Below are 17809 nucleotides of genomic sequence, written 5' to 3'. Positions count from 1 at the left end.
ATATGCATTTGAAAGTTCCTCAAAACACAAGGTCTTGCTTCAATTTCAGTGGATACCAAAGACTCCAGTCTTTGCTTATATACATGAGCAGACACCAAGGGTACTTTTGTAATCTAGAAGGACTACTTGGTTGAATTTCACATTCCTGAAAAGCTTAAGCTCTTTATAAACATGTAAAGCTTGGGGGTGGTGGTGTTGTTGTTTGTTTGTTTGTTTATTTTTTTAACATGTAAGTGCAAAACCTACAGAATTGGGAAACAAAATGCAATTATATGAATAAAGCAAAGTTAGTTGTCCTGGCTTCAGCTGGGATAGATTTCATTTTCTTCTTAGTAGCTGGTGCAGTGATGTCTTCGATTTGGTGTGAGAATAATGTTAATACACTGATTTTTTAGTTGGTGCTAAGTAATATTTATACTAGTCAGTATATACTAGTCATATGTAAGTACTAGTCAGAAAATAGTTCAGTTTCTCAGGCCCTGCCAGTGAGAAGGGTGGACAGGCACAAGAAATTGGGAAGTGACACAGCCAGGACAACTGACCCAAAGTAGCCAAAGGGATATCCCATACCATGGGATGTCATGCTCAGCTTACGAAGCTGGGGGAAGAATGAAGGGGATAACATTCGGAGTGATGGCATTTGTAATCCCAAGTCACTGTTATGCGTGACAGAGCCCTGCTTTTCTGGAGATGGCTGAGCACCTGCCTGCCCATGGGCAGTGGTGAATGAATTCCTTGTTTTGCTTTGCTTGTGTGCGTGGCTTTTGCTTTACCTATTAAACTGTCTTTAGCTCAAACCTTGAGTTTTCTCACTTCTCTCTTTCTGATCCTGTCCCCCATCCAACCAGGGGGCATGTGGCTGAGTTGCCAGCCGGGGTTAAACCAAGACATAAGTATGATTCATTATTCAATAAACGTTTTTATTTGTGTTCTCCTTCTGTCTGAATGTCTGTCCTTTGTATATCTAGCTTATTTCATGTTGCTTATCAGTGCCCTTGGAGTGGCTGTCATGGTGACACTAGCTAAAGAAACCCCATAAAACATGACTGACTAGAAGTTGTACTGATATAATTAAACACTTATTTATAAAACCTAAGTACCTTAATTACAGAAAATAAAAAGTTGAGTGCAGCAGTATTAAAAGCCAGAGCAAGTAATCATGTCCTGCATCATACCTCAAGGTTTATGGAAACTAAAATAAAAGGAAGATATTTTGAATAACGAAATTCTATATTATCAAAGAATAGATATGATTTTAAACAAACAAACAAAAATGTTAGATACTGTAGCTGAATACTCTATTGTCTCTCTCATATGAGGTGATACATTTACATCTATGTGTGATCACCTAAGGAATTGATTCTGCCCATACTGAGGGTGAAGGGATTCCTCTGCCTAAAACCAGACTTAGTTAGTTCAAGAAAAAAGCATGCCCCAAACAAAAAGCAAACCTCTTTTACCCTGTTACACAACTCACTCAGATAAATGAAAAATCCTGTTTCTGGGACAAAACAACCCCATGCAAAAGCACAGGCCACGGATGGCCTGGCTAGGAGGTCTGCAGAAAAGAGCTTGGAGCATATAGGGGACAACAAAGTGACCAAGACCATCTCTGGACTTGAATTCTAGGCAGTTCTACCAGTAAAGAAAGTGGAAAAAAGAAAGTATCTGGTTTAAGTGTAGGAAGAAGAGATATAGTCACGAGTGGGATGACAGACAATCAGAATGGAAATGTTAGAGAGCCATTTCAGCATATCTCTGCACTTTAATAATTGAGTTTTCCAATCATATCTTTAAAATTCATTGCACTTACAGTATCAGCAGGCATGTGAAAATTAGTTTATCATGTGAACGTATTTGAAATAAGAGAGCTTACCGTTGCAGCCAGCCACATGATTTCTACATTCTTTCTCTTTTTGGCCTGGATATTTTGATGGAGATTTTCTAGCAATCCCTTTAAATCATTTTGTTCTTGAAAATGTGGTAGACCTGGAAAAAAAGGATGATAAGGTGGCTTGTTATGATAAGGCCAATGATACGGCTGTGCTGACTAAAGAATGCCCATAGCAGAGAACAGGTCTATTATTTATTGCCTTATTTGGGAACACAGGATGGAAACCACCAGCTTAATATTTAGGGAATAAGCAAACCTTATTTCTTTCTAAGTATTGGGTTTTCCTCCCTAAGACCTTCACCATGGAAAATTACAGTGTCTTCAACTTCTAGCTTGTAAATGGATGGTGAAAACATTCAAATCTCTGCTGTAGTTCTGTTCAGCAACTATTATAGACATTCGGTGGCACTGAGTAGAAAAACAACTGAGTGTATTAAAACCTGCTTTGATAGGATGATTTTTTTTAGTTTTGAGTCAAAATGTTTTACTTCTGTCTTCAAGACAGAACATCTCAATTATTTCCTAATATAACATAACAGGAGGGTTAAATAGCACTAAGTATCTCCCCCAAAACTAACAAAGGATATTTCTCAGTCTGAAATTAAATGGGACTTTTATATTGAAATAAAAAATAATTCCAAGTTTACTTTAAATCCAGAATTTTACCTGCTTTCCCTGAGTATGGCAGATGAGCTGAAGTTTTATTAATCATAGATGACAATTCAAAAGGAGCCAATTTAATTTATGCCTGTTTTGCGTGTGTGTATATATGAAGGTTTTGTTCTAACGTTACCTTTATCTTCATTAGTTTAAAAAAATCAGTAGAGAGAACCAAAATCTGTTTTTTGAAATTATTTCTTCTTATGGTAGTGAAGTAGAAAGAAATTGAATCACAGTTATCACCAAAGAAAGGCTCAGAACCAGTTGAAACAAAACTAAACCAAATTAATAATACCTTTTGTCAACAAGAAAAAGTAGGATATTTCATTCAACAGGAAAAAAATTTCCAACCCCAGCCTCAAATCCAAAACCTAAAATTCAGTTCAAAGAGGAGAAATGAGGCAACTATTAACACAGGTTTATATCCATTCTCCTAACCTGATCACAGCTGGAATGATCCCTCTTATTATCAGGCTTTTACCTTTTATCTCTAATGAATTGTGTAGTTTCCCTTATGCATGATTCATAGAAGTAATTTAAATATACTGAAAAATAACTACTTTAAAAATGTCTATGTTGCCTTACTCATACTGTGCTACCAAAAAGAAAAAAAATGCAGAAAAAGCACATTTGAACTAGTTTTGTAATGATCTTAATGAGGATTGGTTTATCTGTGTATTACAAGTCCTGATCATACAATTAGATAATGCAGAGCATATAAAAATACATCACAGCCTACTAGACTATTATACTTATCCCATATCTGTTTCTTTGTACTCTAAAAAGATGCTTCCAGATTATGAGAATGTATCACTAGGGAAACACTGTATTGTTGTGGGAGCACATTGTTATTTATTGTTTTCAGAGTTTCCTATTAGAGAATTAAAGAGATTAAGAAACAGGTGAGTGACAGAGGGCATATTGATCTAAAAGAAGATAGAAAGTCAGCATTTGGTGTAGGCAGTTACATGCAGCTGAAGGCTTTTAATAATTGGGAATAAAAGAGAAAGCTAGTATATTATTGGCAATCAGAATTACAGAGATAAGAGAAAAAACTGACAGCAAAAGTGGCAACACCTTTATAGGAGTGGAAAATTGAATTCTTTGAAATGGAATACATGAAGGAAGCAGCAAGCAAGTGAGGCTGCCTAAAGAGGGTTGATGCACCAGCCTGGCTAACAGGGCTGTGAGTCCTCCAATCCTGCCTGGCTTTACGAGCACTATGTGTAACCAGCATCTTTGTGAACCGGGTCCTGCATTAATTTTGTGGCACAGCTCTGGTCGTTTAGGAAACTGTCTGCAAAGGTGTGGCAAAACCATCACAGAGCCATCAATACTGAATCGCTCTCACCTGGCTACAACACCAGGGCTGCTGCCAGCTTGGATGGAGGTTTATCTTCCTAGGAACTTGAGCACAAGAGGTGGGGGAACAGGGGAGGAACTGAAGTTCTCCCCCAGCTGGGCAAATTGAAAAGCTTAACTTCTTTCCAGGGAGCTGCTTTAAAAGGCATATTCCTCCAAGCCAGAAGAGTGATTCCATATAATGGCAGGGAGATACTGGGAAGGGGAATGGAACCAGAAGGTGATTCGTGTTCTGTAAAAATTTGGACACAGAACAGACTCAGATCTTAGAGGTAGACAAAAGGCAGGAAGGTAATAATAACCAGAAAAGACCTGATGAATTAGACAAACATAGCTCTCAAAAGCCTGCACAATCTGGAAGAAGTCCAGGAAGATCACATGGCCCACTAATAGCCCTTTTGCAGGAAGGCAGTACAAAGTTAGTTTCTGTTAATGAAAAGCAGCCAGTACTATCTGCATGCAAATCTTGCTTTTATACAATCAGATCCATTTATGAGGTAGCAGATCTACCTGAGACCTAACCCCAGATGAGGTTAGCTTTTCAGGATGCTTTCTTGGCAGGATTCCCCTAAATTAATTACTAACTTCTTGTAGTGGGTGGATGGATGGAGATACTGCACACCGTTTAGGAACAGAGTTTTCATTTCTGTCAAAATTATTAACAAATGAAAATCATCCTGGTATAAAAGACCAACATGTACACATATACAATGACACATCAGATATAACTACAAGTACATATACGTAATGGATAATTTGCAAAACTAATCAAGACAAGGTGCTCTGCAAGAGAACAGCAGCTTTGCATGGTATTTTAACCAGCAGTAGTCAACCATGAGGAGTTACACATATGTCCTGTAGGATGATAGACATTCAGATTCAAAAGATTCACCCCTCCTCTACCCAAAGGGAAGGAGCACAGACCTAAATCTGAGCTATTTAAAATCAGGCTGTAAACTCTGCAGCATTTGGGAACATAGTTTAGGCATTAAGGCTACTTTAACAGCATTAGATTGATACAAATGGTCTTTTCAGTGTTTGCTTTCAACAATCAGTGTAACAGAATAGTAATGTTTATGATACTGAACTTCTATAAAATTGGAATATGGGCCTATTCTAATGGAACAGTGTTATTCATATCAGTGACATTATGATGTGGCTCATTGCTTGCATTTGCATCTGCAGATTTCTCAGTGTTTTGCCATCCCTTAATACATTTTCAAAGTAAGAATGGAGAGAATTACTGAAACTGATGAAAATTCCCACCGAGTATTTCTGTAAAAATGTAGTATGTACAGAATGTCCTCTACTTGAAATATTAAAAAGCATATAATAATAATAATAATAATAATTTAAAATAGCTGTTTAGTTCATCATGACTCTGTTTCACTCTCCCTGTAGTTTCTACTGGGGCTTTGGGCCTGCAATCACTATTGACTTTAGCAGGGTACAGGCTCAAAGTGTGTAACCTTACGGAACAAGTTATGGGACCGAGGCCTAAATCTAAAAGCTGCATACTAATATTGTGCTAATATTAGTTTCTTATATTTCACCTATCAAATCTTTTCAAAGCCATTTGGATATTGCATTATTTTGTACTCACAATCACGAGGCATTTTTTCTGTAAACAGCTTGTAATATTCTTTCAGAAGTTCCAAGTTTTCTTGGTTAATGTTTTCCTGCAGACTGGTATCTCCAAACCTGTAAAAAACCACAATAAAATGATGATAAAAAAACCCCAAACAAACCCAAAACAAAGCTAAATTATCCTTCAGACTGATTTCTTTGCATAAAGAAATAACTTGATTTTTTTTTCTAGTATCAAATGTACTAGATTTTGTCAAACATACAGTTGTTAATCTCTCATGTGCTTTGAAACTAATATTTGGGAATGAGGCCATCAATCAGGGATAATTCTTCCAAAAACTTATGGACAAAGTAATCCATTAACAGACAAACATTCAGTAAGGCACATATTCTTTTTTCTCTTCACAGATCCTGAATAAATAAATGCTCTTTATGGGAATTTCAAATGGCACCGCAGGCAGAGAACACCAACTCCTACAGCTCTTACTGCTGCTGTTGCTTAGGTATATTAATTCCTACCAGACTTGGACAATATTGAAGCCACACAAGATGGAAAAGATGCAAGTGTCGTGTAGAAAACCTTCTGAAGAACTAATTTCTGCTCCGGTCTGAGAATATTTGCTATAAATAGCCAAACTGATTACTTCTCTGGGCCCTTTCTGCCCTACGCTGCTCCTGAGCTGTTAGTTATCTTGGTTTCTTGTATCTGAAAATAATGAGAGAACAGTTTCTCTGCTATTGAGCAGTGATTTCACTATTAAGCTTCACAGAGTTATGACCCACGGGCTAGCTGGCATCAGTCATCTGCATTTAAGCTTGCTGCAGCACACAGACCTCAGCAGTCACTCTGCAGTGCTGCGGCTGGCTCAGGAGCATGTCCTGGTGTTTCGTGCAGCAGTCAGATCTGCTGGGAACACGTAGTCCAAATCCTCTTTATCCTGCACCTCACAGAAAATCCAGACATCAGGATGCCATTATGCTTATCCATGAACTGACTATAGCTATACAGACAAGTATCTTTCTGAGACCAAAATGTCTACAACAGCCAAGTTTCACATAGGCTAAATAAATAAATAAATAAAAAAACCTCCTGGTACCTCTGCTATGAGAGGTATGAATGTAAAGGCAGGAATGTCCCTTAGACAGTTAGGACCAAGTTTTGCGACTGATCTTGAAATGAAGAAAAGGAAATGGAAGAGTATAGAAAGAGAGGCATGGGCAGGTTAAGTGAGAAATTCAGGTAGAGAACAGGGGACACAAATCAGAAGATACCAAATGTACTGCTACTTCATGCAGAATGAAATCAAATATCTAAATGGGCCAAAGAAAGAAAAGACTCAGCTAATTCCTCAGTAGCCATTGCTGCACTGTGACATGAGAATATTTCTTTTACATCAGATATATTCTGAACTGTGCTTTACTGAGAGAAGAGATGTTTTCATCTAATTAAGTAACATTTTCTAGAAATTTAACACAAAACTTTATTTCTACTCTTATGTTCATTTTCCCACAAACCCCCCCCTTTTTTACCAAAAAGCACGTGCACTATTTCCAATCTCAAAGACAAGTGTGCAGCTTTAGGAGTCAAGCAATATTTTGAATTAAGGCTAATGTTTACACCTGTAAGTGCATGCAGAAAAGCTGTTTCTACATGGAATAATCCAACCTGATTTGCTTGACAGATATAGTTATTAATATATATCTACATTTATAGATATACAGATACTAACTTTTCATTCATGGCTTTCTTTGGGCACAATGCAACCATTCTTCTGCCACTCATCTGCAAGCCAGACACCTTTTCACAATGACTGCCCTGCAAGTCCCCGTATATCCAGGCCATTTCTAAATCTTGTCAAAACTTTCTTCAAGGCATCTGTAATATTTAGTCCTTCCTGTTTATCCCACCCATGTAAGCACTCACAAACTTTGTTCCTGGTTACTGCATATTCCTTTGCTCTGATTCTGGAGAAACATGATGCGTCCTAGCCACAATTGTCATGACTGATTTTGTTGGTTTTCTATGCTACCACTTTGGCCATGTCACTCCTCTCATAGCATTACTTTTCCCTTCTTTATGGCATCAAGAATAAGCTATTTTCATTTTCAAGAATGTTTCAAGTTCTCAAACCAACTACTCAACCCTTTCACCAGTAAAATGCCAGTTTTTACTGTGTTCTGATTCAGCCTGTCTCCCATTTAAATTTTCTACCTACATTTTCTCACACATCACCACTCAGAACTCCCATAAACATCCGCGAAGCCACCTGATGGCACCCCTTAGAAGTCTTCCTTAAAAGACTGCTTTCACTCTGCTGTCTACAAAGAACAGGAGGTGAAACTCCTGTTGTGCTTAACTTCTTGCCTATTGCCCAGTTAACACTTTTTCTCTGTCTCCCTCTATTTCACCAGCTATAATTTTGCTTTTGGTTTTCAGTTTGTAATGAATGGAATCTAAAGATAGGTATTATGTCTCTTGTATGCTCTGTTAATAGAACCAGTTAAAAAAGAAAAAAAAAAGTAGCTGTCTCGTTGATGTCTACCTTGCAGTTTTAGTATTGCACAAACTTGGTAATTTAACATGACTGACAGATACCCTTCTCTTGAAAGAGAAAATTAATAGGTTGATGAATCTTTGACTGTTATTGTACTAATTAATTAGTTTCCAGCAATCTTTTCAGAGGAGCAATATTAACACATCAGAACTTTAACATCAGCCTTCATGTTCCAACAAACACATTACTAACACATTCCCTATTATTAAGTACCACTCCCTCAGCCCTGGAAAAAAGCCCTAAAAAGCTGAGAAATACAATCTCTTTCTAGATTATGACTTGTCCAGCATCTTCAACCTCACCTTTAAGTTAATAAAAATTCCAAAATTTCAAACTCATGTTTCAGAAGACCAAAGTACTGTATACAAATTTCTACATCCGTGAAATAGAAACCCATTTTATAACTGTATCCAAAGGAAACTTTGTGTTGATTGTGTGAAATAAAGTCTTGCATATGGTCATATCTTCACTTGGACTATTTCATTATTTTGCACGGCTTCATAGCTTGTGCTTATTTCCTTTAACACTTTTTAAAATACACACTGAGTCAACATGAGATGGTCCAAGAGCAAACAATAGAAGATTTATTTTTAATCCTGAAGACAGCGTGTAACTAGCATGGCTTATTTGGACAGAAAATGAAACTTATTTTTTCCTTACCTCTCTGCAAGTGTTTGCTGTTCATTGATTCCAACATTAAAGAGTACTGGATACATGCGAATCAGCTTTCCTTCTTTAATCTCTTGTGGCAGCAATTCAAACATCTTTGCTGGAAGCTGGACCTCTATAATGTAATGTTCACTAGGAAAAATAAAAAGGAATAAGGATGGTAATATTGATTTATTTGCTTAAAATTATAACCCTCCTAAATTATAGAGAACATGTAGACTCATAAATCAGTTCCCCCCTTTTCCCCTTAATTATATTGAACCACAAAGTGTGATGATTCAATTTGCTTGTTTTAAAAGCATAACCAAGCTATAGGAAAAAAGGCAGGTATATGTAATTCTACACTCTTGATACTGACTTGTTTACTGAAGTGAAAATAGGACTAAAGATGAAAGCAGTAAAAAAGTCTTCTGCTACCAAAATATCAATGAGAACACCTCAACTCTCAAAATGCATCTTTGCAGGGTTTCAGAAACAACTTCCTTTCAGAAGTCATAACTTAATTCTGTATCCACTCTAAATGTAATATGAGCAAAATCCTTTCACAAAAGCCCAATGCAAAATTCCCATTTTCTTCAGTGGCTGGTATTTCTCCCTGGGGATAGAAAGCATCACCAATAACAACATTGGCTTTGTGAAGATAATAATTGAAGGCTCATTACACAAACATGAATCCTACCTTAGGAGAAAGGATATGATATATAGAAGTACTGGTTTTATGTTTGTGTTTAGTCTGACTTTTTGAAAAACATGTTATTGTGGCTGTCAGTCCAAATTCCGATCGTGTGGAACCCTCAAGTTGAATTGTCTTTGAGGATTGATGCCTGACCTCGCAACAGAAACAATGGGATGCTGTTAACTTAGCTTTTGTTAGCTTTTTTTCTGTTATTAGAACTATCAGTCTAATAAAAAAGAATAGACTAGAAGCAAGTCCATTTGTCTCCAGGACTTGGCATTTTAATCATTCAGAGGGCCAACTGATAATGAAGACTGAAATTTTCTCTTCTGTAAAGCTTATTTGGTATACCACCAAGAAGGAAGAATATTACAGCAACAGGAGAGAAGGAGGATCTTTATCCTACCTACAGAAACCAGGCCTAGGAAGTCACACAACTTTTGTGTCTAAACTTAAGATGGAAAACTGTTTGCACCTATTAAAATAATCTATCATGAAGCCCTTCCAACCCTTATCTTAATCAATCAGGTTACTGCTGAAGAATTAAAATACAATCTGGATTACCCATGTGTAGAATTTGGGTGAGAAAAAGCAGAAAACCTTGAAGAAAAAGGGCAGCTTCTGCAGTAGCTATGACACCCTTGGTAAGCTGGAGGGATGAGTGGCACTATCTCAGAGCAGGTGCCTGGATAAACAGCTTCAGCTTAGAAGAGCTAGTGGCTGTGTCTGAACCTCTATCCTGCCCACATATCTGAGAAAAAAAGAAAATGGACCCAGTACAGACTTGTGACTGGAATGTGATTATGTCCAGCTAGGGCAACAGCATATGCCTTGGTATGGGCTAGAACTAGTGTGTAATCTTTGAGTAAATGCCAGATGCTCCTACTGAAGGGGTTATCCATTTTGAATGGAGGATACATGTCTCAGAGAGAAAAGAAAAAAAAAAAAGGGGGGAAAAAAAATAGTTCTACTCCCCAGATAAGTCTATTTGGTTTGTGTTTTAATTAAATCACCCATATGAAGGAAATAGACTTAGTAAGTATGACAGTAAAGGACTCCATTCACATGATTTGTGCATAGCAGCAATCATTCTCTACCTGGATGTGATCGTTCTGAGCTGATGTCAAGTGGTACCAGAACATTTATCTGTGATGGAGTGCTTTCATGAGGTTGAGAAGAAAAGTTGGTTTAGTCTAATTCAAAGAGCATACACTACTGAACCAAAATGCCACCAAATCACTGCATTGCTACACTTCACACCCTCAAAACTACAACTTTCAGTGTGTGAAAGAACACTGGGAAATGCCGATCTTTAGGCATGATAAACAAACATCAGTACCATCTGAAAGAGTCCCCTTGTAATATTTTGTGTTTTATTTTTTAAAATATTTTTTTTTATAATCTCAGAGATAATCCCTGGTAACTTAAAAATCTATAACCAACTGCACAATGAAAACAACCCATTTCTGATCACGTAAAGAAAAGACTATTAAGCTGTGACAGAGAGCTGTCTATAAAGTCCAGGAATGGTACTGAAGTTGGGTGGGGAAAAGAAAAAAAGAATTTGGAGTACTGAAATCTAGAGGACTTGTTTGACATCAATTTACAAAAAATCTTAAAGGTCCTATGCTTCTACTTCAACAAGAAACAGTTATACAGCAGTAAATTTTATCACCATGTGGTTTCTCTCTTTAATGGCTAGAGTCAGTGCAGAGATAAGAGCTGATCCTAGCATGAGATGCATAATGCAGCTACTACATTCTCCAATGAGAAGGAAAAATCAGTACATCATTTTTAACATTTAATGATCTCTCAGGAAAACAGGGTGGAGAAGTCCAGTGTTCTTAAGAGAGTAAATAATAAATCATCATCTCTTCCAAAACAAATGGTGTAAATTTAAATATTTAAATGTATATGATTTCACTAAAACCAGACTGGTTAAGAATATCTCTTTCTTTTACTTTATTTGCCTTATTCTCTTAATATTTGTCATCATCATGTATGAAGACAGACAAACACTTGCAGTCCTGTCAGAAGGCTTCTAAAAATTACCCCCATGCAGCTGTGGGTCATAGATCCTGCAGCCACTAGCAGTTGGCTGAAATCGCACACTCTTGTTTCATTACAACAAACAGAACAAGTAATTTACATGCATAGAATCACAGAATCATTTAGGCTGGAAAAGACCTTTGAGATCAAGTCCAACCATTAACCCAGGACTTCCAAGTCCACCACTAAACCATGTCCCTAAGCACCGCACCTACCTGTTTTTTAAAGACCTACAGGGAAGGTGATACCATCACCTCCCTGGGCAACTTGGGCCAATGCTTGACCACCCTCTCAGTGAAGAAATTTTTCCCAATACCCAGTCTAAACCTTCCCTGGCACAACTTTAGACTGTTTCTTCTCATTCTGTTGCTTGTTACTCAGGAGACTGACACCCCCCACCTGCCTACAGCCTCCTGTCAGGCAGTCGCAGAGAGCGATAAGCCCCCCCAGGCTCCTTTTCTCCAGGCTAAACACCCCGGCTCCCTCAGCCGCCCCTCACAGCACTTGTGCCCCAGCCCCTTCCCCAGCCCCGCTGCCCGTCTCTGGACACGCTCCAGCCCCTCAGTGTCCCTCCTGCAGCGAGGGGCCCAAACCTGAACACAGGATTCCAGGGGTGGCCTCACCAGTGCCCCGTGCAGGGGGACGGTCACTGCCCTGGTCCCGCTGGCCACACTGCTTCTGACACAAGCAAGGATGGTGTTGGCCTACTTGGGCACTGTGCTGGCTCATGTTCAGCTGGCTGTGGACCAGCACCGCCAGGGCCTTTTCCTCCATGCAGCTTTCCAGCCGCTCTTCCCCCAGCCTGTAGCATGCACTTTTGCTTTGGTTTGTAACACAAAGAAAACACACACGTGGTCAGCCACTGTGTCTCAGCTGGGAGATGCTTTACCCAGCTCTTCTTTCAGCTGAAGTGAAAACTTTTTAGATCGCTTCAACATGGCTCTAAGTGACAGTCTGATGGTACCAAACCCCGTGATGCCTCAAAGTTCATCTGCACAATCAAATACACTTTATCAAAGAATTTTATAAAATTAAGTATTAAATACCTTTGCCTATAATAAAAGAACCTGAGTGCCCGAAGACAATTTTATTTCACTTGGATGGCTGGGGTCAGCCACCCACATCAGCAGGTCAGCACAATGCTAGTCAATGCCATGCTCTTTGGGTTGATCTGTTTGTGTGCCTAGAATCTCAGTTTCAAGCACTTCCCTAGGAAAACAATTACAAGTGAATACTCTGACTCTGCAAGATAGAAATTTGTAGCTTATTTTTCTGTCTTGCATTTCTACAGCCTTTTAGCTTCATTTGATCGAGCCACACTATGTTACAACCGAAGTAATCTAAAAATTGTGGGGTTCTTAAATATTAATTAGAAAATAACTAGTTTTTCCACTGTCTTCTCCTTTTATGGTTGACTAACAATGTTGTCTGATAGGAGCTGTCTAATCACAGCTCCAACAGGAAAGGGGCTCCCCCACATAAGCCTTAAAGATTTTTTTCTCTGATACCAATTCTATCCAGTGAATACCTGCCAGTAAGTACAGTACAGCAATCACAGGCAGTAACTCTTCTTTCTGAAGACGGACTACTACATCGATCCAGAATGCCTGCAGCAGCTTAAAGCTCAAGTCTCCTTCAAAGCCAGGACCTCCTAGCATGACAGTTCAGTGTACCGCAGTAATGGCAGCAAGCCAGTAAATGTAGCTGCTGGATTTTTCAAGACTTTTGACTGCTGTGATTTTCAAAAGATGTATTTCTTCTGTTTTATCTACACACCACAATTATTCTTAATTATTCCTGACGTGTTGCCTATCATACTTCGGCCTTCCTGCTATTTATTTCAATCCTTTCTCGGAAGGCCCATAGGATGAGAGTGAATCATCCAGAATAATTAAGTAAATCACTGGTGAAAGCCCCCTTCAGAGAAAACATCTTTTCTAAAAGTTGCTGCTTTTAGCTGAATTTAATTTACAGCCATCTTAAGACTAATGATACTATTAAGGAAGGGATTTCTGCAAAAGTAAAAACATTTGTAGCTTCAGACTAGAATAATAATGAAGATGAAAAACCCATTCCTCCTCTGTAACAATCTTGTTAGCACTCTTACAGCCACAATTAATGAAATATTTCAGTTTATGTCCTGATATTCAGCAGTGCTTATGTGAAATGCACAATGTATTAGTGTAGTGGCTTTGTCCAAGGGTTTCTGAGGTTGCGTATGTCCTTTGTAATCTTCAGCAACTAAGAGAGGCATAATTTTTCAGTGACCACTAAGTTTTGGCATCTGAGTGTTTCAGCTTCCATCTTAAGACAATCAAGGCCTAACTCTTAGAAATGCAATTTCATTTGTCATACTGAAATACAAGATCTGGACACCTCAGAATTAAGGTTTCTTCAGTTAGAGGCCGCTTTTGTAAATATTAACCTTGTCACTTCTCTTTGATTCAGTATCTATACATGAAAAATGCAGCAGAAACTCTGCAGAACCCACATTTGATTAATTTGTATTAATAATTGGAACTTTTAGTTTTTCATCAGGAAAGTAACCCAGAGCCAATATTACTACTAGCTTTACTAAACCCTACTACCTCATTACACCTCCATTCACCTCAAGAAAAGCAAAGCTACTGCCCTTTCCATATAATATAATTCAGCAACAGGAAAACCATTACCTGGGTTTTCGTGTGCTACAGATTACAACTACATGCCATGGGCTCCAGGAAACAAAGTTCTTACCGCCTTCCAGTTATAATAGGCAAAAAATCTTCTGATTTGGCTTCAATTACTTTAAACATTACTTTCTGCAAATCTGAAATTCCCACAGCCATGTCTTCTAGCATCCCTGCTTCTTCACCTATATGGAAAGATTACAGAGGCTATTAAGAGAGTAGACAGATCAGTCACTGAATAGGTTATAGTAAAGCAATACAGGGATTATATTTTCCAGTCTGTGCATCTAAAAATCACAGCCCTAAATCCACATTCAAGTAACCTACATAAAAGCAGACTGATTTTTAGAACTGCTGACAATTCTCTGTGCCTAAATGACAACTATGAGTATTAAGCACCTCTGAAAATCAGCCTGCTCTATATGTGCATAGAATAACCTCAGAAAAGCCATTTTTGTCTACTCTGATAGTGTTTTTAAAGACTGTCCTGCTGATGGAGGACAAAGGTTTTGAGAATAACAACAATGAGCATCATGCAAAAGGGAGCCTGACAGCAATCTCCAAGCGAGGATCTGCAATTGCCTGTGCATTAAAGAGCTTCACAAATGCTAAATCCTTCCACTTTGGTCAAAATCTCTAATTTGGGGAAGGATTCCAATACATCTAGTTCAAAGCATTTTGAAACATACAGCAGTTTTCCCCTCCAAATGTCCTTTTTAATACCTGTCAAATAATGGCATCTGTAACAAGCTAGGAATTAAACAGTTTTCAAGCCATCTTCACATGACAAGTACTGGTGTGGTCAGTGCAGAGGCTGATACAGTCAGTAACACTAAGTCTGCTGTTTGGGTTCGCTTTATAAACCTGCTATTTTGGGTCAGGGAATATACCTATATAAATGGAGACAGTTTTTATTAAAACCAAAAGTTCCACTAGCTGTACTGAGGAAGGAGTCTCCTGCATTTAAGACAACGTAGTTCAGCATTCTGCATGGAATCATTAGCAACTACTGTTCTAAGAGGAACGGAGAATAAAATAAATGAGTAATTTTTAATGCAGAATTGACAATGCAGTATCAATGACGTCACATGTGCTATTATTTGGAAGCCAACTAAGGATAGTATTTATTGATTCAATAAGCCAAATTGCTGGAAGCAGAACAGAGGTTAAAATAAGAACCTTCTGAGTAAACTTCTGGTCTGGATGCATAAGGAACGTAATTACCCAAGAACAATACTTACTATATGTACTAAGTAGTCCTTCATATTGCACAAGCAATCCAACAGTATGAAGCTGTTGTAAAAATCCTTGATCATGTAAACTTGTGTGCAATTTGATTATAAACCCACAGACCAATCCAGCAAGCTATAAAGACAAAGAAAAAATGTGAAATTAACTGAGGTACTGTTATAACATAGTTAAAATGAGGCTTGCTATCATTATACACAACAGAATTTATATTTAGATATTGAGAAAACAGCACAGATATTTCTGTTTAGTGACTACTTGTATAATTTCATATTAATATATTAGTGAAGCATTTTTGGGGTGTAAAAAGCAGTGAAATATTCCCTTATTTTACATTAGATAAGCTTCATTTGTTTCGTGGTGTTGTGTGCTACACTAACATAAGTGAAAGCAGAACCTTTGTTGGCAGGCTATAAACACATAAGGCTGTGAATTATGATGGATTTGAAAGCAGTTCGGTACCTAATGCAACTGAATCTCTTCAGCAGTTGCACCTGAACTCCTTACTTATGTTAGGAAAACCATATAACTTCAGGGAGAAATTAGATCATTTATAGAAAAATCTATCTGGAAAACATGATGTACAGGAGAAGATCAAAAGACCTGCAGTTATTTACCAAGACAAGCCAAGTCTGAGAAAAGACATGCTAATAGTCTTCAAACACATAAAATGCTGGTACAAACTGAAAAAACCCCTTCCAAATGTTCTTCATTTCCAAGGTGACCTTACCTAGTTTGAACAGAAGCAAGGAAAACTCAAGGCTAGGTGAGAACATCACCTGCAGGTGAGGAAACTGGCATATAATCTGGGAAGACTAAAAATAGCTTTGTGGTTCATACTTTGTGCAAAAAGGAGTTTAGGTAACATTTTCCAGTCCATTGCAGACCTACTTCTCTGACTCAGTGATACCGTTACTGTGGACTTCCATTTACTATAATTTTCCCTATCAAATTACAAAATATTTAAATGGATGTAATGGAAAACACATTAAAAACTTGTGTTAAATTGCAAAAAGAAAAAAAAAAAACAAAAAGGAAAACCACAAACACTGGCATGAATAGTATGGTTAATTACAGCAACAGTAGAAGATAAATGACACAAGACAACCTACTGCTTGACTAAAGACGATGTCTCTTCTTAGAGTCAGCATCAAACACTGTGGCAAGCCACAGGCAAGCTCCTGGAGCAGAACAAATGCCATCGATTGCTTCGCCCTGGTCACCACCTCTCCCATGCAGTCCTTCAGGGTAATCACCAGGGGATAAAGCTGTTCATACCAGTCATCTAAAACAAGAGAGAAATCCTTTTCAGAATGGAAAGACAGCTGCAGTGGCTGCATAGAGCACCCTACACTTTACAACAACCTTGCAGCTCTATCCTCACCACAGTGGTACAGCAAATGTCACTGGAGAATATGCTTAGAGGTAGGACTCCAGCTTACCAGCAAGGCTGGGGCTAAATCCTTGGCCTCAAACCAACTATGCCCTGAAACAGTAACTTCTAAACAGTCCTAACTTCTCTGTAAAACTTGCATTAAAGTGTCATAAACAGAGCACACAGCGATACATGTGAAAACTTGTTTAGCACAAGATTAATACAGTCAAGATGAAGATGTCCTGTTCTTTCCTGCACTGAAAACTTGCTGTCTAAACATATGAAACACTACCTGTGGGATAGAGTTAATTTTTGTCTTAGTAGCTGGTGCAGTGATGTCTTTTGGATTTGGTGTGAGAACAATGTTGACAGCACATCTTTGCTGGGTAAAGTTTATACTTAGTCAAGGACTTTTGGAGGGGCACAAGGAATTGGGAGGCAGCACAGCTGACCCGAACTAGTCAAAGGGATATCCCATACCATGGGATGTCATGCTGAGTATGAGAAGAAGGGGGACACACACACAGACACACAGAGACACACACACTCTCTCTCTCTCTCTCTCTCGGTGGTATGGCGTTTGTCTTCCTAAGTAACCATTACATGTGCTGGAGCCCTGCTTTCCTGGAGACAGCTGAACACCTGCCTGCTGATGCGAAGCGGTGAAGGAATTCCTCAGTTTACTTTCCTTGAGTGAGCGGCTTTTGCTTTACCTATTAAACTGTCTTGATCTCAACCCATGAGTTTTCTCACTTCTACCCTTCTGATCCTCTGACCCATCCCCCACTGCAGGGGAAGCGAGTGAGCAGCTGTGTGATGCTCAGCCACTGGCCGGTGTCAAACCATAACACTGACATAAAAAAAGGTGTGGAGAGCCTATATTTAAGAAAAAGTGGGTGCCGGAAGGCAAAACAGAAGAACAAACAGATATCTCAAAGGATATTATCTGTTTCATGATTAGGCTGGAAAAACACTAACCTTCAGGTCACACTCCTTTTTCTTTTTAGCTTCTTTCTATATTGTTCTCTTTAAATATTTAGAGATATTGAACTCATTATTTTTTTA

The 17809-nt window shown here is 38.4% G+C and overlaps 1 protein-coding gene across 3 annotated transcripts in view; it reads right to left on the bottom strand.

Annotated features, from left to right (window-relative positions):
• Positions 1-17809, bottom strand: part of INPP4B (inositol polyphosphate-4-phosphatase type II B) — a 213017-nt gene that overhangs the window by 40488 nt on the left and 154720 nt on the right. For all 3 annotated transcript variants that reach the window (XM_056362789.1, XM_056362797.1, XM_056362787.1), the window contains exons 16-21: positions 16482-16654; positions 15363-15486; positions 14189-14306; positions 8719-8859; positions 5520-5617; positions 1877-1989 (exon numbers count right to left, since the gene is read on the bottom strand). In XM_056362789.1, coding sequence (XP_056218764.1) covers positions 1877-1989; positions 5520-5617; positions 8719-8859; positions 14189-14306; positions 15363-15486; positions 16482-16654 — 767 coding nt within the window. The remainder of the gene's footprint in view (positions 1-1876; positions 1990-5519; positions 5618-8718; positions 8860-14188; positions 14307-15362; positions 15487-16481; positions 16655-17809) is intronic.

Source organism: Falco biarmicus, chromosome 1 (assembly GCF_023638135.1).
Source record: "Falco biarmicus isolate bFalBia1 chromosome 1, bFalBia1.pri, whole genome shotgun sequence".
Lineage (NCBI taxonomy): Eukaryota > Metazoa > Chordata > Aves > Falconiformes > Falconidae > Falco > Falco biarmicus.
Note: the sequence above shows the minus strand (reverse complement) of the source record. Positions and strands in the feature narration are given on the sequence as shown.